General features: G+C 42.0%; 3 protein-coding genes and 1 long non-coding RNA gene across 5 annotated transcripts; 1 reads left to right on the top strand and 3 right to left on the bottom strand.

Moving 5' to 3' along the window:
* Nucleotides 1-245: 245 nt before the first annotated feature.
* LOC129586704 (gonadotropin-releasing hormone II receptor-like) lies at nucleotides 246-10,241 on the bottom strand. Of its 2 annotated transcripts, XM_055480053.1 has the most exons (5): nucleotides 9,341-10,241; nucleotides 4,476-4,551; nucleotides 4,072-4,224; nucleotides 3,319-3,354; nucleotides 246-1,630 (listed from the first exon to the last, which is right to left on the bottom strand). In XM_055480053.1, exons 1-5 carry the CDS (start codon nucleotides 9,905-9,907, stop codon nucleotides 516-518), a joined length of 1,947 nt encoding a protein of 648 aa, XP_055336028.1. In that variant the 5' UTR covers nucleotides 9,908-10,241; the 3' UTR covers nucleotides 246-515. The 2 variants fall into 2 exon arrangements, with proteins under 2 accessions (XP_055336028.1, XP_055336029.1); XM_055480054.1 differs by lacking the exon at nucleotides 3,319-3,354 and having other exon boundaries at nucleotides 9,341-10,240.
* Nucleotides 10,242-12,477: 2,236 nt separating this feature from the next.
* Nucleotides 12,478-14,238, bottom strand: LOC129586868 (protein KRTCAP2 homolog). Its single transcript, XM_055480338.1, has 5 exons — nucleotides 14,066-14,238; nucleotides 13,840-13,994; nucleotides 13,705-13,768; nucleotides 13,579-13,645; nucleotides 12,478-12,807 (listed from the first exon to the last, which is right to left on the bottom strand). Exons 1-5 carry the CDS (start codon nucleotides 14,067-14,069, stop codon nucleotides 12,702-12,704), a joined length of 396 nt encoding a protein of 131 aa, XP_055336313.1. The 5' UTR covers nucleotides 14,070-14,238; the 3' UTR covers nucleotides 12,478-12,701.
* Nucleotides 14,239-14,642: 404 nt separating this feature from the next.
* On the top strand, nucleotides 14,643-17,817 carry LOC129586897 (uncharacterized). The gene is made up of 3 exons (XR_008690231.1): nucleotides 14,643-15,033; nucleotides 15,249-15,394; nucleotides 17,338-17,817. It is a non-coding gene; the product is annotated as an uncharacterized LOC129586897 (long non-coding RNA).
* A 1,595-nt stretch (nucleotides 17,818-19,412) lies between these two features.
* Nucleotides 19,413-25,369, bottom strand: LOC129586828 (uncharacterized). The gene is made up of 13 exons (XM_055480279.1): nucleotides 25,251-25,369; nucleotides 24,915-25,078; nucleotides 24,633-24,788; nucleotides 23,641-23,811; nucleotides 23,098-23,547; nucleotides 22,572-22,954; nucleotides 22,132-22,435; nucleotides 21,881-22,038; nucleotides 21,601-21,745; nucleotides 21,424-21,535; nucleotides 20,769-21,293; nucleotides 20,133-20,377; nucleotides 19,413-20,058 (listed from the first exon to the last, which is right to left on the bottom strand). The coding sequence occupies exons 1-13, from the start codon at nucleotides 25,295-25,297 to the stop codon at nucleotides 19,664-19,666; spliced, it is 3,255 nt and encodes a 1,084-aa protein (XP_055336254.1). The 5' UTR covers nucleotides 25,298-25,369; the 3' UTR covers nucleotides 19,413-19,663.
* Between the last annotated feature and the right edge of the window lie 74 nt (nucleotides 25,370-25,443).

The following is a 25,443-nucleotide window of genomic DNA, read 5'->3' as shown; positions in this document are numbered from 1 at the left end:
TACTATGCGGCGTGTTATGGATGTTGAGGAGTCATTGAGCACGCTGGAATACATGGGAGAGTATGGACTATTACAGTAAATCTAACCAAATTGTCAGTGACATTTGCCTCTAATTTTCATGGCCGTGCTCTGATCTAACAGTTTATATACGGTGTGTGCAGACTCACGGACTTCCTCCCAGAGAAACCCGTAATTCAGTCCGTGTTGTTTTGCATACCATCATTTCACAGGTTTAAAGACCGCTTAACAGTTTTTTACTCGATCATTAGATAGACAGGCGTGACCTTTAGGACAACTCACAGAAACCAGCGCAAGTACTTCAGGTGCTACTATCACATTGCATGAATAGGATGAAATTTAAAACAGAAGATGGTTTCAATTTCATTCGCTTGTGATTATCCTCGCCACGCTATAGACTCACCAAAAAAATATGAACAAGGTAATTCGGAATTTTTTTACAAATAGAAAATTACTTATTATATAATACCACAAGTTGTAATCAACTGGGTTTTGTGCTAATCAAATGACGATGAGTGGAGATCGCTGTTGCTTTTCGGACAGAGGCTAATTTTATAGGCGGCAGTTACTCGCTGGTAAGCAGTGTTGCGTCCTACACCGTGACAGCTGCGGGCTTTCTCCGACACCAGAGACTTCTCCGACGACGTGGAATTGGCCGAAAACGAATACTGCTGCACATGACTGTGGGCCTTTTCGGACTTGTTGCGGCGTTTGGACAGCTTCCGCTGCTTCGCATCAATGTGGTCAACGGATCTAGACAGACCAGGATAGCCGCATGCGAAGGCGCGTGACTTGTCCGCGCGACTGTTGCTGGTGTTGCTGGTGCACTGGCCAATACTGCAGTAGAGGGGGTGGGCTTTGTGGCCATTCGGAAGAGCGTGCTGCTGATTGGTCGTCGCATTGGAGAACGCGTGCTGCTGCTGCTGGTAAGGGTGATAGGGCATATTGTGGATATTGTGGACGGGTGACTTGACCAAGGGAACGTACATAGGTTCCGGCTGTGGCTGCTCCTTGACGTCCCTGTACATGTCCGAGGAACTGCCGCCATAATCGTTTTTTTGCATGAAACAATTACGCACTGCCCGACACAGAAGACTGTTGCTGATCTCGTTACGGAGACTCTTGGAGTAGATGCCATAAAGATAGGGGTTGATGATGGAGTTGCTGACAGCGAACAAGAAGAGAATCTCCTGAATGATCACCGCCACCAATTCGGCGGATGCCTTATCGATCTGGTACCAGAAGAACATGACGGTGTAGGGAGTATTGAATGTTACGAAGCACAGTACGATGAGGATGGTGAGTTTGAGTGTGCGGCTGCGAGCGCGTTCAATTTTGGATAAATCGGCCATGCGATTTGCCGCGTTGGCCGTTGTTGTTGATCCCGTGCCGGGCAGCCGTTGGCTGTAATTGCGGATTACATTAGCGCTGGCACTGCGGTTAACGCTGGTGTGCAGTTGCACGTGGCGGGCGGCGGGGGTGGCCGCGTTGTTGAGCCCGTTGCAATTGCTGGTTAAGCCGGAATTCTCATCGGCCGTACATGTCATTCCGGGCTGCTGTTGCGGCGTTTGTAGGGCCTGCGTTAGGAATGATGATTCGCCCACGCCGGAACCTTCAAAGACAAACAACATCTTTCATTGAGGGACCCACAGAGCATCCGTCACAAGACCAGCCGTGCGAATTGGGTGCGGATCAAGTTGACAGTGCCAAAAATGGGAATTTGGGACATGACAGCGCATTAGCTAGGCATTACGTCGCAATCCCAACCGAATTAACCAAAAATAAATTAAGCACTATTCAATTTGAGTCTATCGAAGCGGTGAGGCGTGCAGCCGGAACAAAGGTCACTGTACTGTCACTAGCGCAAGAAACTTCGCACTGTGCATTTTTATACCAATCAAAGCATAACTAAACGTTTCGAAGAAATTCGCCTAGCCTATGGTGAATTAATAATCAGCTAAAAATTCCTTGCATGCGAGTAAAATATTTAGGTGCTGCCTTATCTTATTTAAGCTGTTTCCATTATTCCGAATATTTTGGTAGCCTGTGGATAGCGTCGTTAATCAGAGGAAATACTTATCTACTTAATATTTTCCTGGAATCCTACAAAATTGCTTCACAGCTGTTTAACTAGGAAAATGTATGCCTGAACAATATCCCGTATGGTATTTCACCCTGTAAGTACATGCGATTATCGATCCAACGGTAACATAAGTAACGGTTACTTAGGCAAATGCGGTAGCAGCGCGTGCTGTTTACAGTTTTCATAAGTCGATCAGCCGGCAACGTCAGTCAGCATCAGGAAGGTGTATTATATTACCCGTAATTGAAAAATTGTGCTAAACGCTGTTCTCATTATTCGGGCCGTAATCAATAATAATATTGTCCATAGAGGAAAGCTGAGAAGTTGCGTTTAATGGGCAGATTACGGTAGCTCAGCCCGATTTACGGACCGCGAGTGCGGCGGCATCTCCGCGCGTCAACGATGCGGCTGCAGTTGCACAGTGCATGCGGCAAGTGAAATGTGTTTTCCGCTGACTACTTGGGATCAGTTTACACTTTGTCAAGGGGATTAAATGAGCAGTGAGCAGATTTATTTTGACACTTCTCCAAAGTGGGCATTTGCATGAAAGACTGCGTAGCCGGTTGTGCGGTGGGCGCGTACGACTTTAATGAGCAATTTATTGCTGCATTCTATCAGCGGACCGGAAACCTTCTGATTCATGAGAATAGGCGAACTGCGAATCACTGGGCTCCTTCTCCACACTAGAATGGGTCTTCTGTTTATAAACCGTACAAAGGCGCTTATAAATCTCGCCTTTCAACAAGCCGAACAATAAACCACGCGCCGACCACTTGAGATTTCATTTGTTATGATTGACAATAATAAAATATACAAGCGACGATAGCGCAATTATTGATCCACGAAATGCTTTGAAATAACCTTTGCAATACTACTCTTCTATAACAGCAGATTTTTGTAATCAGATTCCTGTGCTCACAAGCGTACGAGCACATCAAAACATTTAGTTAAACTTAAACAACGGCTGTACCCAACAATCCTTGCGAATACGTTTACTAAACGAGTGTGCGTCTGTTATGCATAAAAATGCATGATGCTGTACAATCAAGGTCTACGACTCTACATATATTTATGATGAAAACGCCGGTCAAGTAGTTTTCATTAAAAGGGTGCAACTGATGGTGAATAATTTGTGAAACATGTGCTGGTGCGAATATTACACGTGGGGCGTTTTGTGGGGTGCAGTGGGAACCAGAGATGACTATGTACAAGCATACCTTGCAGACTGCTGTGTTGCCCCATGTATAATAGCGCTAAAAAACACCACGATTGTTAAAAATAGCAGCTACGTCACATGTCAGATTTGATTAATTGTAAAGAATAATATGTATAATGCTTAATTACCGTGACAGAAACAGATCAGCAAGCGCAGATTACTGCAGTCGTGTCTACTACGTACTATATATACCAGTTACCAACAGTTTCTTACTCACAATTAGTGAATATAAGAGTCTTTTACTTTTATGTATTTCCTGCTTTTCCTGACGCTGGCTGCTTATTTCAGTATTTCAGTTCTCCGTGTTTAAAAACTACACGATATAAAACCTTGGAAAATTGGTTCGCACGTATTGCTGCAGAGCATAGCACTGTACGCGTATCTCGTTCCGATTCCAAGTCCAGGGTGCAGTTAAACCAAACGATTTTCTAGTGTAACTCCATATATACGCGCTCAGATTCCTATTATATTAATTTAGTAATTTTTCTATTTAATTTCGTATACCGTACTCGTATATGTCTTTGGAATTCATGGGAAATAATTTAATTCTGGTTAACAAACAACAACAGCCGCAATAAGAGCCGACCCGAAAAATTAACCTTTTTGATCGCCCAGCGGAAACAGTGTTTACTGTATGTAGTAGAGCTCTAAACGGATACATGTATCTCCTCTCTAGTCACCGGTGTGGGGGACGCGCGTGACTAAGTTAATTTCCTACACGTTGGCGGCGCAGGTGGTTTAATTAGTTGTTTACCTTCAGTCTGACTTGTCGCCTTCAGTCGCCGGGTTATGGAGATTTCCCATAATATCCTGGTGTAAGCGGCCACAGTCACAGCCAACGGGAGCACGTACATGACACACACGGAAAAAATACTGTACAAATCATATCCTTCGTATTCGAAAATACCTAAATATAACCAAAGACGCATCATAACACTGAAAGCACCATATCTAATAACAGTTTTATTTATTGAAATACGCATTAAGGATAATATCAATCAGCAAGGGGTATGTTCAGTGTTTTTTTGCATCGGCAGTCGATGACTGCAGCTATTTCGAAGCTCATTTCATATAACATTAAGTAGTACCACGGTGTAAAATTGCAATAAACACACTCAGCAAGTACTTTCATTACATCATGATGGCAGTAATAATAACCTGTTGAAAGGCAGTCGGTAAATGCGATATCCGGCCAGTCCTGCAATCGAACTAATTCGCCCCGGAAAACGATCACCTGCAATTAAACAAAAGCAAACATTTGAAGTAATGTTATTACAGTACATTGTGTTAGCGTTTTCCGGTTTAGTGTTATGTTATAAATGCAACAAAATAGCGTGCAAACAAATTAATTTGCTTTCAACAGTGTTTGCACAGATTTCATTTAGTTTTTATTAATTCAAAAGTTCTTGGTATTCTCATAAAACAATGATTAGTATCTGTATATTTTTTGTATTGTTCATGAACGAAACGGCAATTAAGCGCCAGAGCAATATTTTATTTTTTAGTGATGTTTGACGTTGATCACAACCCCCCTCTCTGGAAGTGAATGCTGCTGCTGATATAATCACTCAGTTCTAAGAAAATTTCTCTAGAAAAGAGGATCAGTTTTCAGTAAAATAAAACTACAGACTTCGACAATAGTATTTTTATGCACTATGCATATTGTATATTTGTCGCGGAAAAATACACTTTTTCACAAGCACAAGAGACGATCTGCCTTTTGTCTGATCTACAGGTATACCGTTTATTACAGTTATTTATTTAGCTGTAGATGACATTAGAAGCCCTCGAGAAAGGCTCTTGGCTTAAGGAGCACGATAGCGCTAAAAATATAGTTTTAATAAGAACTGAGAGGTTTTTGTCGCCTTTTATTTATGAGACTGCACCGATCCCATTTTTGCGGCATAGTACGTATACAAAGTGCTGCGCATCTATGTCTTTTTTCACGTGTGCTCGTACACGAAATGGGAGCGCACATATTATATAGATATTCCATACACGTGGGCTTACACGCCACTGCAGTTTGCACATGATCGACTCGGAACGGAAAATGCAGTAGGTACGGTACATACGCAATTTCAGCATAATAAGATACAAATACTTGAGTGGTGAACAAAATAGCATCACAAAACAAATTTAACAACCTAGAATTTTTGCGAGATACATAAATACTATTAATCTGAGCACTGTGGTTCTGCAGGAAACACTTTCCAGTATCTGCGTTATGCTGTAAACAGAGGTTACACAAGCTAACTATATTGTCTGGCGGTTTACTAATTTGTTTGGATTTTAACGATTAGACGAATTTGCGGGTTCGAGGTGATGGGTACAGTCAACTATGGCTTACAAGTACATTAATCCATCACAATGATGCGTGCCATCGATACAGTCTGTGTGCGTATCTTTTTTGGCGCTCGACAAAAGCCGCAATCGATTAAACGAGATCGGTTAGAGTTTTTTGACTGGCCACCATAACTGTCACAAGCAATTGCCGAACCTCTTGCTCATAAAGAAATATATTTCCAATCTATCGATTTTGTTGCTCCCTCTGCGGACGTTCGGCATTTCTATCTGTATAGTGGGCATGATGGGGTTCTGCGGAAATGTTATCCCCGCTGTAATCAGTCAAGCGATAACGAAGTGCATCAAGAGTTACGAGTATGCCGACAAAAATGCGCGAAACATGCGATCTAAGCACAAACACATTGGCAGAGAAAATGATGGGGATAATGTGCATCCTAGCAATGGGCAATCCTGCTGACGGCAGGATAACTTCCGGTTAGCACAGGAACACTTCCTGTCGAAGAGTTGCAGCCAACCAAAAAAATCCAACCGCTCATTCACTGACAGATTCAAAAAAATACACATACATTTGAGCGTGTTTGCGATCACTTGCATTGCAGCATAGTGACACCAAAATTCAGATTTAACTGAATGCACACTTCTCAAGATCTATGTAGTTAATTATTGGTGTACATGTGTACGGTGACCTTTTTAAGTGGTGCAGTTTCAGTGTCTGTTAATAATACGCGCATGATCTGAAATTAACGGCAATACAATTCCTGATCTATTTGTTTACGAAAGCAACATGGTTTAATTTAACTCTAATTCAAATTTTGCATAAAATTACTCTATAGTGATCTGAGAACGCGTGTATGCGTTTCTTTGATTCGCTGTTTTTGATAAGTAACTGCAAACATGCAACAGTAAACCAGTGCTGACACGCACTACTTTCTTATATCTATAAAATTAAGATATTTAAAGAAAGCTATTTATATCTCGGTTTTGTGGAAGACAGTTCTTTTGGTGACAGCTATTTGAGCCGAGTAGACATTAGACATTTAAAAGAATCTGAATCGATTTCTTCGCGACATGATGAAACAAACGCGACCACTCATGTACTGTATGAATACATGCAGTCCAAAGTTAAACTTGTCATTAATTATGATCCCTGTCAATCGACAGTTGGCTGCAAAAAAAGCGAAACCTTTCACTTCCGGCATTATTTTAGCCTCTCTTCTAAATTAAGGCCCTGTTAACGCTGCGGACATTGCATAAGGGTAGGGATTCCTTTTCGCTCTATCTATTAACCGAACGGAAATGGAAAGATTTTCCCTTGATGCACTGTTGGGCGCTGTGCCGGCTCATGCCATCTCTATCCACTTGGACCCAATTAGCATTATAAATAAGCGCCTCTGGCGCAACCGGCTTGGCTGGACCATCGCGCTACGCTTCGCTTGCGGTATAAACGATTTCAGGGCAGTTTTTTACATAAAAAAATATTAAAGGTACAGATCCGGTACCCTCACCTAAACACGTGTATACTCGCTTTTAATTACTTGTCAGAACAGTGAATCAGGACTGTCACGAGAAAAACCAAATTTACAGAGGTAAGTAATTGTCGGTTCGGACTGCATAATTAAAGTCTACTGCACCATGTTTAATTTTTACAGCGAATGGTATATTATCCACGTTTGGCGTTCCCCCGACGAAACTCAGCGAAGAATATGCACGAGATTTCTTGCAAGTTAGGAGTTGCAAGCATTAGTTGTAGCCTGTTTATCGCCGGTCACACATGTGCAGTGTTACTACGTACCGTACCGTATTACGTATGTTACTACCGTATGTTAGTACGTACCGTACCGTATTAGTATTGTATCCCTATGTACTGTAATCTTTTTAAATTTGTTGGAAAAAGCGAACAATCGTGAAACAAAAAACATTTGCAAAAAACCAGCGGTGTACAATACATACCGGCATTTGATCAGCCAGTGTGTATTGTAACGATAGAAAATGGAGTATTGTACACATAAGAATCTGTATTTAATGTAGCTAATATCACGGGAAAAAGCGTAAAAATTATAAACTCAAAAACAAAGTAAAGCATAATTATAAACCAGTCGCAAAATACTAGGTGTTCAAACATTCAAAAGCGGATTACAAATTTTGGTATCTAGATTGCTATCCCGGCTTCCCTTCATATAAGACAACCAGTAAATGTGAAGAGCGGAAGTCATCCTCGTAAATCCTAACAGCATACATGCATGGATGGTACTGATTTAGCGGAACGCAGATGTTTACATAACCAAATTTAACCCTTACTCGGGATCATTTAGCAATAAGCTTGTGTCATTATTATCATACAAAGTGTGCAAATGGTCCACTGCTTCGCCCTGGAAATATCCAAGAATAAATGCCGCTGCTATTATGAAAACTGGAAATCAGTTATCATGGACTAACTGAGAACAACAAAGCCCTGTATGGCCTGGCCATGGCATTACATAGATGCAAAGTACGTCCATGTAAAGATTATAGAATTTTCAGTAACAATTAAGCCAATTATTATTTACAAGTTGTTCGTGATATCGATGCAGTTTACAGAACCGTTTGGCGGATCACTTTGTACAACTTGATAGTGACGCCATCAAATAATACGAATGATTATAAACAAGGCCGGGAGATCATGATATTTATTACACAATAGTGTTATACATGCTAATTGTAAGCATTACTGGGTGATATTATGGATTTTGGTTGCATGACGTAGGTTATCGAGCCCTTTACTGAGCGCATGCCGGCTCATTTTCTGATTGATTCTTCAGCGAGTAAATTACTAGTTTGATTGCGCTAAATGCTAAATATTGCGAAATTGCAAACGTTCGCTCATGCGATACAGTAGAATCCCTGTTCTGTTAATATGAATTAATTTCTCGGCATGTCCTGACTAACTTCCTTGACCCATATATTACGGGAAAACGTGTGTCACTGCAAGCATCATGTGGCAACATTTGGAAGAAACTTCCCTAAATTGGGTTCGTAAGACCGGCTGCAGGCGTAACGAATCTCGTCAAGCCGATTGGAACACCAGTAAGAGGAGAGCGCTGCCTACAATTTCATTTAATTATCTAGCCACTTAAAATTTAATGTTGGCAAACAGACTGTCGTAAGTTAGATTACACGCAGCGCCACCTGATGCTTTACTGCACATCTAACGGCAACGAAAATCCATTTTGCTAGGAAATCACCTGAGAACGATAAACACAAGCGATATCAGGAAGTCATGAACTTTTGCGATCACTGGAAAGCTTATCCATACGGATATGCAGTGTTACAACTCTCCCGGCGAATACACAATACTTTGTATATATTCGATCTACCGGAAGTGTTCATTTGAATTCTCGGATCTATAGATTTTCCGCACACACAAAAACTTGTAAATGAATGTATGCTTCCATAAATACATTATATACAAGTCGCCGGCGCACAAAAATATGTACAGATTAATACTGCGCAATACTCAAGTTTTATTTACTTTTTCTAAAAAATTTCGAATTTTCTGAATTACTGTAAGTATTAACGGCGCTGCGCATCTATATGAACTATGTAGTTCTGTTTCGAAGTGATATTATTTACTGGTTTGTTGCAGCTAGTTAATGGTAATTAACGTTTGTGATTGTTTTCATGGCGCGATTGATTGAATTATCGATTTCTAGTCTGCGGCGGCAGAAAGGACATGCACTCACTTGCGGCGCACTGCAGATCACGGCGAATATCCACGCCGCAGCGAGCATGATCCGTCCGCGCCGGCGGGCATCGGCCAATTTCAGCGGCTGGACAATGGCAAAGTAGCGATCGAGAGAGATGCAGATAATGGTATTGGAGGAGAGATACAGTCCGAAGGGACGAAAGAACTGAAAGATCCGGCATCCCACATCCCCGGCCTCCCATGTGACCGTTATCCTCGAGCCAATCTCGATGGGAATGGTGAAGCAGCATACAATCAGATCGGCGATGGCCAGATGCAAAATTAGTTTGTTCACGCGAGAGGACTTCCGGTAGCGACTTTTCAGCAGTGTCGAGAAGACCACTAAGTTGCCGATTAAACCAAAAAACAGTAGCACTGAGTAGACGGATATGGTGAGAATCGATGAGGGCTGTGAGCGCGTCAATTCCTTGAAATCGTTCAATGTAAAGTTGATAGCGGTGGCATTATTGTTTGCAGCGGCGACGACGGTAGCCGCCGTAGCACTGGTTGTCTTATTGATTACCAGCGAATAATTGGGCCAGTTTATCAGCCCATCATGATCCATTACCGTTATTACCGCACAATACACAAATATCCGCACACACTAACAGATGGACAAGTGTTGCCTGCTGCGATCACCGGCGCCGGTCTCTTCATGGAGGGTTTACTCCGCGCCGCTCCCGGCCGGCTAATACAAAAAACAAACATTTTCATATGGAGATGAGCAAATGGATGAGACGGTGGAGCGGCACTGGTGGCACTCGCGCAACGGCCCAGTGGACATGTGATTAATACCGCGTTCTGTTAGCTTAACTACTGCATCGAACCGGGATACTGCAGGCAAAAAAAGACGTCGGGACAAGGTTTACTTTTTGCATGAAAGAATGCCGGGCTCAAGCTGTCTATCACTTTGGTTGCAGCGGTTCTGACTCAAGTAGCCGGCATTGTGAGCACATACATATCGATTCCCATTGGCCAAACACATCGATCAGGGCGCGCCTGTCGTCCGCCGCGTAACCGTGACGTAAACCACGGCAAATTTATAGTAATGACTGGGGACCTTTGTGCATAATTACAGATTTCGGTGTATGCCGTACGTGTCTAGCCGGGCCTTCCTATTATTAAAATAAATAGGCAATTCTAATTTTCTTATTATTATTTTAAAATGTCACTAGTTTATTGCACTTACTCAAATCATTATGATTGTTGTAGTTTAACCAGATTAGTAATCAGACATGCGTGGCTAATCCACGTAATGCGACGCAAGATGGATTTGCTCACGCGAACAAAACACAATTAGCAGCTGCTACAGCAGCTGAACATAAACTGCTCTCGAAGACTACATTTGGATTAAATGTTAAATAAATATCAATAATAATACTTGATAATGTATCGTTGCCCACAGACTTCCCGTCGTTCATCCGGTCGAATCTCGGAGAATTCGCGTGGGTTTTGTATGTCAGTTTTACAAAATTTATGTCAATTCGAGTTCAATATCCTGTTCGTGCAGTCACACTTATGAATAGCGCAGAATTTTCCAAAACCGTGCTTTTAAGTATTCTGGAATGTGTGTTGTTTTCCTCAAAGCTGCACAATGACGCACTTCCGGCTGGAAATCGGGGCTGCGCACCCCGCTTGCATGAGGATCCGCTTTTGTCGTCGCTCCTACTTGACATGTGCGATTCACCTAATCTCCATCAGGGATGTTGCCCACTGCCGTCAGATTAAAGAGGAGCGTTCAATGGTTGTCATTAAGTGAGCCTGGCATGTTTATCTGACACCTCCGAACTGACTTCCGTTAGGTGCGAACACTGCCTATTATATGGAAGATTAAGCGCTCCACGCATATCACCCGTTCTCAAGTAGCGGTGACATTTTTTAATTTGAAGATAGCAGGTTATCTGCGTTGCTAACCTCTCCCAAATCAAGTGAACGTTCTCAATCAAGCGCTACGTACCGATCAACTAGATACTTTAGGTACTTATATAATTACTCTGCCAGTTACAGTGGATTGGAGCGGGGCACTTGTTGTTAAGGTTAATATACCGATAATTTTAAATTGTACCGCATATGCAGTACAAAATTTGATTAAGTACCACATATCTATAGTTAATGCTACTTTATACTAATCCTTTATGATAGGACCCAAAGTACTTGTACATGATTCTTTCAATCTTAACATAATACATAGTATTTTCGCATTCCAATCGGAACTGAACTGATACGAGTGACATCAAGCGAGCAGAATTTTACGATTTGAAGCGTCCCGGTTCGATGCAGGGTACCACACAATCTGTAAGGCGTAGAGATATCAGTGTGAAATAGCATTTCAACGTTTCAAAACAATGAAATCAGTACATGTAACTGATGCAAGTAGGTGGAAATACTATTTAAATACTGTAAGTTTACGCCTTAGCGGTACTGTTTCTTGCCGACTAACTTCCAGGTCCATGGCGACTTGACAAAAATATTTCCACAATTGTAGGCGGAAATTATTGACACACACCCTGTTATACCGTGTTTCTTTGATTGTGTTGCACCCAAAACGTTTTTTTCCACCGTGTTTTTTTATTTCATTCCATGAGATGGTGATTGTTGTTCATATCTGTACAAATGTGATGCAGCAAAAAGTATCTGGACCATAATTCTCCCTTTGTGAGACAGTAAGTAACTGAAATTTCTGCCTCGCTCAGATTACACAGATTTAATTAATTATAGCCTTTCTATCGAGTACACAGACCGCACCGAAAGTTACTCAAGCACGCATTCGGGACAGTTTTGCCCAGTTGGGAATGCCCTAAAGTAAATTAATCTGCAGTACTCAATCACAAATTAGTCCAATAATCTGAACGTAAGATGGGCTTCAACTAGCAGATCCTTTCAATTAGGCATTAGGGCATTTTTAAGTTGGCTGTTCCCATTCTTTCTATTTAATCACAGCTGCTGGAAAGGGGCGCCCCGAAACGCACCGCTCTCACGCTAGACGTGCGGTATAATACTGGTCCAGTAATGCGTGACCTCTCAATCTCATGCAAGGTCATAGTGTGGGATGGAAGTAAGCCATTATTAACAAAGAATCCAATTGAAACCTACGCATGAGACGCCGAAATCCCCATTAAAATTAACACTGCCAGCGCGGTTGGAACGTGATTCATCAAGTCACTGCAGGAAGTTTAAACAATGTCCCCGTGGGAATCACAGGGATCGAAAATCAGAACATCGAAACTGGTGGATTTTTCACTGGAAGAAGCCAGACAATAGTCTGGTAACAAAACACGTGCAAAATAAAATTAGAATAAAACAATGAATTATGTATAAAAGACGGTGCAGCGAGGCCATAACGCGCAAACACCCGCAGCTTATTTCCGCTTGCTTTTCACTTGCGCCTGGGCCGAGGTGACGTTTCCATATGCCGTACCGGACATTTTGTTTAGGTAGTACAGCGAAACGAATGAAAACAGCAAACTGCAAAGTAAGAAAAAGCTAGGCATTAATTAATGTATTCATTTCTTTTTCAGATACAGTCCATAAGCTATAACTATTTGAGTATTCAATACTTAATTGACTACCTAGAGTAGGTATAGAATTATATAACACACCATTAATAAAAGTTTTTATGAGTCGAAGTTACAGTAGTTTCATATTAATTTAATCCACCGAAGTACTCGCAGTTTGTACCCTGAATTGTAAAATAGTCATATATTATTGTTAAATAGACTGTCTTTTCGTGAAATCTATTATCATCAAAACTTTTGTGGAGCTGTACTGATAGTAGCTCAAAATAAAAATATGCGAAAATAGCGACTACAGATGTGATTCGGCAAATCCCGTCAGAGAGAGACCAGCCATTAGCTCGCTTATTAATTTTCATAATGGAAAAATAGCTTGTATGACGCTGCGCCGCTGTCGCGTATTAAAAACTGCAGAAAAATAAACAATTGTCGATGTTGTGTAAAGATGCAGCCAGAAAATTAAAGTACTGTAACATGCTCTGAGTCTGCTGTACGCATCCAGTACAGGCGAGCCAGGATGCAAAAACATAGTCAAAAAAGCGGCTAGCTGCCTTATTGATTTTCTTCCATCTCGAATAACATACGGAAAACAGTTTTGCTAATCGTAATATTCAGCTATTCTAATATCCGTTAAAATTATGGACCTCCTAGCGAATGTTACAGGGTGAATTAAGTAAGGATAACGACCCATGTAATTTCACACCACTGTAAGAAAAATGCTTACCAGGTCGTTACGCAGACACGATGCACCGATCCCGCAACAAAGAGAGCGATCAGCAATGTAGACACAACTGCAAAACCCATCATTTATTCGCAATTCTCCAAAGATCGAACAACACCAGCTGCTTACTTTCCGGGAACACTCTGGCCTGGAAGCCAGGTCCGAAAGCGCTCATCTCAAAATTAGACACAGCCTGCAAAGCAACACCATCACATCGGCATACATACATATACCTTTATGCGCGCAGATGCAGTTATCACTTACGGTTAATAAAAGGACGAATAACTGCGAGCCCAGGAATCCTCCGAGAACGGTGCCAGGCTGCGAGTTGCTCAGAGGCGCTTTGAAGAGCTGCATCGCTCCAATGAGCAGAATGCTGGATGCTACTGCGATTAAACCGGAGGTACCCGCAGAAACGGCTGTCACACCGAAAACAATCTCATGAAGAAACTCATCCCGTCACACAAACGATAAATCGGAATGCACTTACCCATTTTCAGCTTGAAAATTAAACAAGATGCGCCAACAGCCAGAGATACACCTTACAGCTTCCGTAAACGGTAAACTACTGCAGGATTTTGGAGAGATTTAATTTCTTATAAAAAAATACTGTACTATTAGTTCAATACGGGTGAAAATAACATGATCCGAATTTTTTATAAGTTCCAATGTTAAAACTGCTTGACGTGGCCGAAAAAAAAGTTCGTCACAAAAATGGAAAGGGGGCATCCATAAATTACGTACGCAGAAAACCATGGTTTCTTCACCCCTCCCTCCCCCTTCGTAGCGGTCCGTCACGTTTGCTTGACCCCTCCCCCCTGGTTCGCTCAATCATAACACATGGAGCTGACCACCCCCTCCCCCCTGGGTTCGCCGGGGCCGTCACAGCTTGTCACGTTTTTCGGACCCGTCCCTCCCTGGTTCGCTGCGTACGTAATTTATGGATCCCCCCAAATCCATAAACTGCATGTACAGTACTGTACGTGTTGGTTACACGAATTCCATTTCCAAAGCTGCCATGTAACTCACATCCGGCGGCGATTTTCTATGGAAACGCGATGCGAGCCAGCAGCGCAGGGTTTAGCTGCCTGGGACGGCATCCCGGCGACCTTAAAAAAGCATGGTTTTAACACTCTTCCTCCGTTTGACGTCGAAAATTGTATCTAAACATAAATTAATAGATTTTACAGGCCCATATTCCTTCTTTGTCAGTTAGTCTATGCCAAATCTTATATGGAAGTTTTGGGCTCGCACTTTATTTCCAAGGAAATCTTCGCGCAAGTCTGCAGTGCACAAAGATGCAGAAGAGACTTCACCATCCGTGCCACCCCCAAAGGGAGCGCAGTCACAAGCACGGAAGTCCATTTTGTCGTGGACGACGATATATCCGGCCATTACAGAATACCGGGATAAAACCGGATGTGTAGTTTTCGATGATTTAGATTCTGATGATCACTGGTACGGCATTTTGTTTTCAAGTATGAATAAAGTAATCGTTAAAATTACTAGTTATTAACACCAATACTGATTATCTCGATAAATTTCTTCCAGAAATAGTCAATTAAGACTCAAAACAGATACTATCTCGGGAGGTGGTCCTTGTAGGCGTCGTAATTTTACTTTTCTAGTTTAATTTATTCGGATTTCCAAAGCTGATAGTTTTTACCTATTAGCCTACAGAAGAAGATTACGACAGTTAAAGCGACTTCCAAATGGTGAATGGATGTGGAGAGCAGATGTGCTACTGCTTGGAAGATTTCATACTTGGTCACCGGCTATCTTGCATATTGATAGCAGAAAATTGCTGATAATTGAAAACGTACGGACTTCGTAATTTATAATACGTATCCGTATTTTTGCAGGGTTTCCCAAAACCGGTTTTTTTCGTCAAATTGGCGTGGTATCAGATTTTAATAGGTGCATATTTTTATATTATTGAATCGTTTAGTAATTTTGGGCCGGGGTAGCACGGTGCATGGCCTGAAAACCCCATATCATTACAGTAATATTGTAGGCTATTAGGCATGCAGCTGTAGCCGGCAGATAAATTGGCCTGTTTCCTGTTGGCGAGCCCGGCAGGAAAGTGGTTTTGCTCCCATAAATCTGCCGAAATGCGCCCACATTTCTGCCGACCCAACGCTATGCATTGTCTATAGGAACTCCAATATATCAGTCGAACCGGCGCAGGTGAAATTTGTAACTTTTGCTAAGCGCGAGCCGCCAATAGCACGGCCGGGCTGCAGCATCAGATATAGCTACCTAGGCATATTGACCCGGTGCTAATCAGAAAATAGTGTTAAATGTAGATTTACTTTAAATGTAAGTTCAATCAGTTACCTATTATAATCTGCAACTTTTTCTCCTGCATAATCTCACAGACTATGCATATTACCGGCCATTTTCTGAGAATTACAAAAAACTTGTACAAAAACTTTTTTCGAAAAAAACGGCTTTGTAATGCTGAAATAAAGAATCTAGTCGCTGTTTCTTTACATCAAAGCGAATTGGGCATCAGACCTTTTGCCACGAGTGTTCAGCTGCATACATCAGGCACTACACAAAACGTTTAAATCCCCACTTTTTCAAACCTCTTTTTATCCCCTAGGAAATAACAACCGAATTTCAGTAAATGTGTTCTGTGTATAATCAACTTTTTGAATGTGCAACATTCATAAATGTGAAACCTGTTGAGGTGCAACAATATCCCCGCTGGTACAATATCCCTATCATCAGTATGTTAAGCTGCAGCACTTCCGGACAGTGGAAGCCGGCATGCACTCATCAAGGATATCGAGTTGCACTGTTGTGCCCGTTCGGCAGATATATTGGAGTTCCCATAAGCAATGCATAGGGTCGGGTCGGCAGGAATATTGGCGCAGCTCGGCAGATCTAGGGCCGTTGTTTGAAAATTACTTTTCAATTTTGGGTGCATTTTTGCATGACATCACCAGTTAAACTGACAGTATGTTGCCATATGTTGACAATATTTCAGTAATACGTTTTATTAGACTTTTTGTTTTCGTTTACAGTTACATCAAGCGCAGGCAAATAGAATTAGTTTATGGAGTGGGTAACATTAACGATTTTGGTTTTTTCAATGTTTAAATCAGTTATTTTAACTATTGTCCAGCGCGCAGGCATTTTTTGTTATGTAGGGGATATTGCCGAATAAGGGATGTGGGAATTTTTATGTAAGGCTGTCTAAGGGTAACGTACATCATCCACAGTTTGTAGGTGTAAGCAGAATAGTTGTTTGGAAAAACATCGATCTATTAAATCTAATAAATTTACTATTTTTTGCGATGGTATCTGTGCACTGTGCAGTGTGCATGAACCCACAAAGCAGAAGGCTTCTCTGTAAGAATTAGACACGGCGCAAGGGATAGCGCGCGCATCTATCTGTTTAGCGCCGGTACAATATGCTTAGGCGGCTGTATGGTGGACATGATGCAGCCCGGCCGTGCTGTTACCGATTCGCACTCAACAAAAGTATCAAATTTCACTGTTGCGCCGGTTCGGCTGATATATTGGAGTTCCCATAGGCAATGCATAGGGTCGGGTCGGCAGAATTGTGGGCGCATTTCGGCAGATTTATGGGAGCAAAACCACTTTCCTGCCGGGCTCGCCAACAGGAAACAGGCCAATATATCTGCCGGCTACATGCGTCCTAAACTGGTAAAACGGTCGCACAGTTTTCTATAACAAAGACTAAATGCTAAAATAACTTATAAGAAACTTTTCAAGGTTTTGCCATCCTTACAGAAACATGTGGCTGTTATAATACCAATCCTGGAAGTAAAACAGAAATACCGCATTCTTGCTGGCCCGAAATCTCAGATAACTGCCGACTGTGGATCATTTCCCATAGAAGTACGCTTGCACTTAAATCGGCGGCTTGGAGAACCGTCGCTCGTTTCGAAATTAAATTGGACAGCAGCACTCAAAGATGCCGAATTCGCCAAATGATTTCTCAGTTCCGCAGTCTGTCAAGATTCACTGTACAACTAACATTTTGATTCTCGCTGATGAAATCAATAATTAAAAAATTTTAATAAAAGTGATTGCTCTATTAAAAGTGTACAGTACTGTACTGCACTCAGTGTTCTGCTACCCTGCACTTCAGTGTCCATTTAAATTTTATTTTGCAGTGCCGGCGGACGTACAGTACGTTGTATGAGCCCATTCAGCTCACTGTTCACGATTCACATACGCGACCTGCAACTGCGTACAGTACTTGGTGAAAAGGTGCATAAAAACAGAAATGACTTGTATATAGAAGTACTTGTAGCAGACTTAAAAAATATTGAACTGTTTTGGTCACTTCTGAGTTCCACCCCACCCCAAACACCCCTTTCTTTGATTTGTTATGGCCGTTTTAGGGCCTTCCGAATCCACAGACCGATGCGATGGAAGTCGACTTCCAAGTACAGTACTAGAATCGTCCATCATGATGCGAGAGAGGTCGACCTCAAAATATCATGATGAGCCACATAACCATATCAGCGATTCAGCAGCATATGTCGGAGCTCCGAAAAATGCAAAGAGGTCGTCCTCTAAAAACGTATTACCCAGTTCAAAATCCCGGCACGATATCGACAACATGTCTCGGAGCTCCGGGTGACAATGTGTCGACACGTTTGAGCGAAGAAGCGATCTCGTGGGCACCCGACCAGGGCAGTTGGCAGGCCGGGGCAGAGTTTAATGAGCTTCTTCACGCCGCATAGTTCTGCCGAACGGTTTCCGCGAACTCTAAAGTTTCCAGAACTTCCGTCCAGTTTCCGGTCGTCGGCGTAACTTACGATGTACTCTTGGCGCAAAAAACACAAACACTTTTGGTTTATGGTTTTATCAAATTCTATTAACCGAAACTATTTATCAAACGCACTGTCAAAACCATGATTTATGTCTTGCAAAATATTTACTAATTTACCGTGTGGTCAGTAGTTGTCGTTTAACGGTACACGGTACGGTACTCTACTTTGTAGTTTGTACTACGAGTACACTAGTTACGAGTAGCCACCAGCTTCTGAATGAGTTTTTTATTAAAAATGTAATAAATGATGATTGGGGGATTGTGGGAGTATTGATTGTTTTACCGTAGAAGCAATTTTTAATCTTGTAATTGCGTCATAGTAGGTAAATGGAGTGCACTTTTGTTTGGTTTAACTTCAAACTTTTATAATAATATTTTTTAACAAACTGAAGATATGCCGCGTCAGCCCGGCCAGGAACAGACTAGGATCTCATCGGAGCGCCGAAGTAAGCATGGATGACTCCATGATATAAGTGGGATCTGGGATTTCGCTTCGCTGTTTCGCTTCTCCAGGACCCCATAGTAAGTGCGGTTGGCTGCTTACACACATGATCCCAAACTGGATAATGCATGATTGCCTGCGCTCAGCGAATACGACGTCACGGCAGAGGATACAGAAACCGGAAACGCTTAACCGGTGTCTGGAATGGCGTTTCCAATTCGCAACACCTTGATCACATCATCTTTATTGGAGAGCACTTGCCTTGTACTTCGAATTGACGTCGGATGGTGTTGGCCAGTAATTCGAATTTTTCTCCTCTTGGCCTGGGCCGGCGAATTCGGCTCATGTTCTCTTATGGAACCTCCTTTCCCCTGCCATTCCGATGTCATCACATCATCAGTTATTTGTTCAACTGCAGATCAGCTGTTATTGTTGCTGGATTTTGGGATGGTATTGTCATATCGTGGAAGTGATTTTTTTCGTATGCTCTTGTTATTTGGATTACCATTAGGCATTAGAAGCAAAACAGGGTTTTATTTAATTTTACTTATTTCTACAGCTTTTACGTACATGTGTCGCTCACGTTGCGGCAAATAAGAGATCAAAATTAATTATTATGCAGTTGTGAATTTCACTATAAGTAAGTACAAGTATACAAAATTAAAACATGAAATTTTAGCGTTAACTTGCGCATTTTGAATAGAATTAATTTTGCGCGGAATCAGAGGAATAACAGCGGCAGTACATAATTTAAGGATGAACTAGTGACACAAGAATATCTTTTCACGTGTAGTTTGGAACTTGCTCCCTGCTTGTGTCAGAAAATCATAATCTCACTGGTAAAAAAATGGCCGCGTTGGCTGCTGATTTGGATACCCAGGAGTTTGAGGATAAGCAGATGACTGCGGCTGCATTGGATAACCCATGAATGCCGGCTCCTGGGCTCTCCATTGAGGAGCGTAGGGAGCCGAAACTGGATTTTGCAGTGCCGGGGGTGGAAAGTGTGTCTGACCGGCATAGGGCATCTGACCAACTGGAACGTTCACGTTGTGTGTGTATCCGCCAGTCCCGCCTGGTGCATATCCAGGTTGAGGTTGGACCAGATGGTTAGCACCAATATTGTTATTAGCTGCAGTGTACGGCCACTGTGGATTAGTGTACTGGAAGGGTTGCGGTTGGTCTGCTGTAGCCGGCCCGGGCGGTATTTCCCCGAGAAGCTGATTAGGACCTGCATCATGAGTAAACTCTATAATGAACGAAGTTGCCGTTGAAAGATTATGGTTGAGTATGCTGCATGATTACCCTCGTTTCTGGGCGGGTGATGCTGGGCAGAGCGTTTAGTGGGAGGTAAGGAATCTTTTTTGGAAGATGCGCTGTCAATGGTACGCGTGGTCTCTGAGCCTGTTCCGCTTTCCTCGTTTTGGCTGACCACAAGTGATGGAGTAACACTGGTAGGCTCGGTCGACTGAGTCAACTCCGATTCGCCAGTATCCGGTATTATGGATAATTTTTTGCTTGATCGCTGCCATGAATTGCGATTGCCGCTTCTGTTCAACAATTTTACGTTAGACAAAAGCAGCGTTAATTTTTATACGATACAGTTTTTTTATATTGCTCCCTTCTCGAATACAGTATGTGTTTGCTTATCATAACAGAGATATCTGTAAACAGCAAAGTGAAAGTATAGATTTTGTTACGGACTGCCAAATATTTAGTGATTATTTTAAGCTGCCTAAAATATTGTTTTCGCATTTTAAATCGTGTTTATACGCAAATGCAGGATCCACGCCCGTAAATGCAGCATACAGCTTAAGTTAATTTTTTTAATTTTTAGATCAAATAAATCAGTGTTAAAGTAATAAGCATCATAAAATAATTACAGTAGTTATATTAATTATAAATACTGCGTCTATTTGCACTGAACGCCCTCAAGCTTACCGTGACCCTACAGGCAAAAACGCATCCGGATTTTTGCGCACATGGTCTGGCACTCGCATCGATATCCTCGTGCTGCGCCTGTACGGTTCAGTTACCGGAGGCGGAAAAAATGTTCCTTCTGACTGCTGTCTGGCAATCGGCGTTTCGTAGTCGGAATCAGGATCATACGCCAGCAGGTTATTGTCTTCCGCTTGTAATGGCGTATTCTCCGCCAGTGCGTCCGTTACCGGGGGCGGTATAAACTCGTTAACGGATTGCTGCAAGCTAGGTCGAGAGGTTCGACTTCCCCGCGGAGCATCAGCCATCGTTGAAGGTGGATTAACGCTCTGACGTCCAAACCCGCGCGGAAACTCGGAAGACGCTTGAATGGACTTCTGTTGCATAGTTAAAACCCTGTGAATTTCCTCCGGGTTGTATATTCCGCTTTTCTTCAGGCTGGTTGAATGGCGGCGAAGAAAGTCTTTTCGGTGACCTTCGGTGAACCAGCTAGGTAAATGCCGAATAATGGCGTTGTAAGATGGAAATCTGGAAAATAATATTATTGATGTATAAAGTTAAATCTGGAAAATAATATAATATTTGTGGAAATCTGGAAAATAATATAATATTGTGTGTAACGTTATGAATAAATAAATTAATACACAGTTTTAGGTACCTTCTCAAACATCCTAATTTCAGCAGAACAAGGAGAGCTATTATAACAAATAAGCAGAGTCCTAGAACAATGGCTAGAACTGCAGTCTCCGCAACCTCCACGATATCAGTTTCTGGAAACGTAAAAACGTTGAAAAAGTACAAAGGAAATCAAATTCGCCATCGTTACTATACTCACCATTTGCGTCATCAAAACTGACACCAAAGACATGAGTCAATATTTCATGATGATCAGTGCGAAGTAAACATCCATAAAATCCGTCCTTCGTATTGGCTTCTATGCTGCGGACGGACATTTTTGAAGAATGTTTCATCCCAGGCACCTACTTACAATAATGGTTCTCTGCATTCTACAAATTAGTGTCCCGGGATTACTAGTAAGGCCTGAAGGGGACTAAACTGCGGGTATTTAATTAATCAAGTGTGAGCCGGTTTTGAAAAGTATTTGTATGACATACCTTTTGAATCTCGATCCCGGTAAAATTCTGAATAATCTCTGACTCTTTCAGCCAGAACAAATACGCTTGCTGGCCATCCAGAAGATCCACGTAATCGGAAAGGTCACAAATGAATTCCAAATCGGTCACAGGCGGTTCATGGTATTCGTCGTACCTGGCTAAAAAATTAATAGGTTACCATACGTATCATGCAACTTCGCACAGCAGTATAAACACAGGTAGAGAGTTTTATTCACATACTAGGTACACACCTGCCACACTTGTAGTTTCAGAACTAACCAAGCGCCCAGTTTCTCGCATCCCAACATTATTCCTGACATCGTAGACCTTTTTGTTGATCTTCAAGCTAAAAAGAATGCCTTCGAAACCTCGTGTTTGACGAGTCATCATGTAAATTGTTGACCACAACTCCTGTTCTCCCCCAGCAAAATGTAAAAATGATCGTGCAACAAACTGATGACCATCCGCCACCAATATTTGGGCTCGCTCATGATTCAGTCTGAGTTTTATCTGGATACCGGAAAGGGCAAAACTAATGGCGAGCCATTCGTTTTTCTGCAAAAAAGAAGTATATGCACAAAAATTACTTTCTTAAGCGTGGGACATTTAATTCCTAAGTAATTAATCAATTACCTAGGCTAGCAAGACGTAGAAACTAATAAAGTGTAGACAGATGAGTAGCAAAACATACCGGTACGACTTCGGTCGACGTGCATCTTTTCTTGAGCCCCATATTCATACACAGAAAGATCGAACCTTTCCTGAAATACAGCGCGACAAATGAACCAGGCTCCTCTCCGTAACTGATCCAAATCAGTCCATTGTCCGTCTGGAAAGGCTTAATCACAATCTCCACTTCCAAGTTCGGTTTACCATGGCAGTCTTTGCACAGAAACGTAATATAGTCGTCACCGTTGAAAATTGGATACAACTGATCGGAATCCATCTCGGTCAACTCTACGTCATGAGAGAAACTTGGGCGATTGGATTCCTCACTGACAGCAAGGCCTGTATGAGGCTCAATAAAGTAGTCTTCATAATTAATTCGAACTGTTGCCACATGGCCGATGAAACCTACAAATTAAGCATACTAAATGAAAAGCATTTTCGAAAACTGCACGCGTTATCAAATTACTTGCATTACAGTTCACAATTTTATCGATTGAGCGATATCACAACGTTGACCTTTAGATATTTTGCTTTTCTTTACGACGTACCTGGATAGGAGATCTTCGTCTTCAGAACAAATGGCGGACTGAGTCCTCCGACAAACATGTGCTGATCAAGATCAACGTTCTCCACTTCCAGATTGGGAAATGAGTAGTCGATCGGGTGTCCGTTGTCTACACGCATGGCAACCTTGGCGCCAGCAAAGGTGACGAACACATCATGCCATTGTTTCATTGTGAGCGGAAATGGAACGGTCAACCACTGGGAGATCCCTCCGAACTGAATAAACAAATCCACCATTCCGCTCTCCAGTCGCAGAATAATGGTGTCGTTGCGTGTTCTAGACGTATCGTTCCCATGATGTCGGTAGATGATGACTCCATCCTGCTGGTCTGGACGGAATTTCACATACATGGTCAGCATGCGTTTCAGCACCATCGTTTTCGGATAAAGCAGAAAGGAGTTTCCATTAAAAACGCCAACCGATGTTGTCTCATCTAAAAATATGAATGTGCACGTGCTGCTAATAATGAGACGCATCTGCTGTACAGTCTGTACTCCTAATATACTGAAATTACAAATTAATGTACCTAAACAGGGCTTTTCAAAACAGTGTGCCACTCGTGTTCCGGCACCATGACAAGCCGGACCACCGTTGGAAGGCGGTGGATCCTCACATGTCCGGTCCTGATATCGTACTCCTGGACCGCAGTTTGACGAACACGAACTCCATTCACCCCAAGCGCTCCAGCCGCCAGTAGCTATCGATAAGGCACTTTTTAGCGTACAGATATCTAAGTGTTTGCTTTTTTTCGTTCTGTGAGAGCAATAACGTAACCGTTGTATGAACTTGTATCCCGTTCTTGACCAAACGTGCTACTTACGCTGATCAAGAGTCGCAATATTTTTAAGATTTAAGGCGTATGTATAAATATGGTAGTAACAAGTTACAAAAATAGTTATATGAATAGTTACAAAAATAGTTATATGAATACTGATTATCTGTGCCAGGACTTCGGCCCCTGTCCTTTGAGGCAAAGGATCTCGGCTTCTACTTCACCAATTTTGTTGCTTTAAAGTACATCAAAATTCTCTAGGTGTAGCGGTGGATCCAAGATTGTTGACTTTTGCAAAAATCATTTGTCTAGGTCCAGTGGTCAATCATAAGCTTGTTACCATGGACGCGATAAGAAATGCACACTGTTCTAACACAACTTGGCCCAGAACAGTAGAAAATTAGTATCTGAGCTGCTACTTAACAATAAGTACGAGTACGACTCACTGTACGAGTACAATATCGTACAAAGTAAAAAATTCATGTACTGTACTGTAACTTAACACGTTAGTCGTCATTGCAAGTTATATGCAGTACTGGATGTCCAAGTAGACAGTCCGTGTTTCGATTAACTTATGCAAAATGCATCATAATGTAGATATTACTAAACATACGTACGGGTTCATTAATATTATGACAGTTTGTAAGCGACCGCAAAGCAACACATCCTTGAAAACACTGTACTTATTTTTAATAGTCAATCGGCCAATATTCATCCGTGCTGGGCTTGTACAATACTATTCATACCTTTACAAGCGTGTGTATTACAGAGTTTCACTTCCTTATTGCCGCCACTGCAAACTCCTTGAGTTGACAAGCAAGAGCGAGTGCGACTCATGGTTCCAATTCCGCAACGCCGAGTGCACGGAGCCCATTCGCTCCATACGCTCCAAATTCCCACATCTAACAATCAACAAACTGAAAAAATTTTAAAATTTGGTACAACTAGATGTATGTCTGACCAAAAGCACCGGTAGGCGGTAGTCCCCATAACTATTTTTCAACATTTTGCAGAACGGTGTCACATACTGGGGCAGGTTTTCAGTTGACATTTTTCGGTTTCTGTGACTGTCCCATTGCATACAGCGTGCAAAGGGTAACATGCACGATAACGTTGGCGGATTCCTGGACCGCATGTTGCGTCACATGGAGACCATTGATCCCATGGGGTAAAACACCAATGAGTTGTGCAACTGCAAGAAACGATTATGTCAGAAAATAACTGTCCTGGACTCTTGGCAATGGAATTATGGAATTAATGGAAGCATAAGTACCGTGGTTTTAAGTAAGTACTTGTACTGTATCAAAATCTGTGTAGTAGCTCAACGTTCAGAAAAATGTTCAAACAATATCAGCAAGACTTACGGATGCAGTTTACTAATCCTAAACACGAAATACAGGATCGCAACCATGTCTGTACAGAAGGACCCATGCCACTTCAAGAATTGTTTTGCGTTGTATATAAGTAAGGTCACCACAACATGTTGGCGTTTAAGTCTCAGAATCTGAAAGAAGAATTGAAACAATCATTATTATTTTCAACTGATTTTATGCCATA

The sequence above is a fragment of the Paramacrobiotus metropolitanus genome, unplaced genomic scaffold (genome assembly GCF_019649055.1).
Source record: "Paramacrobiotus metropolitanus isolate TYO unplaced genomic scaffold, Prichtersi_v1.0 Parri_scaffold0000022, whole genome shotgun sequence".
NCBI lineage: Eukaryota > Metazoa > Tardigrada > Eutardigrada > Parachela > Macrobiotidae > Paramacrobiotus > Paramacrobiotus metropolitanus.
Note: the sequence above shows the minus strand (reverse complement) of the source record. Positions and strands in the feature narration are given on the sequence as shown.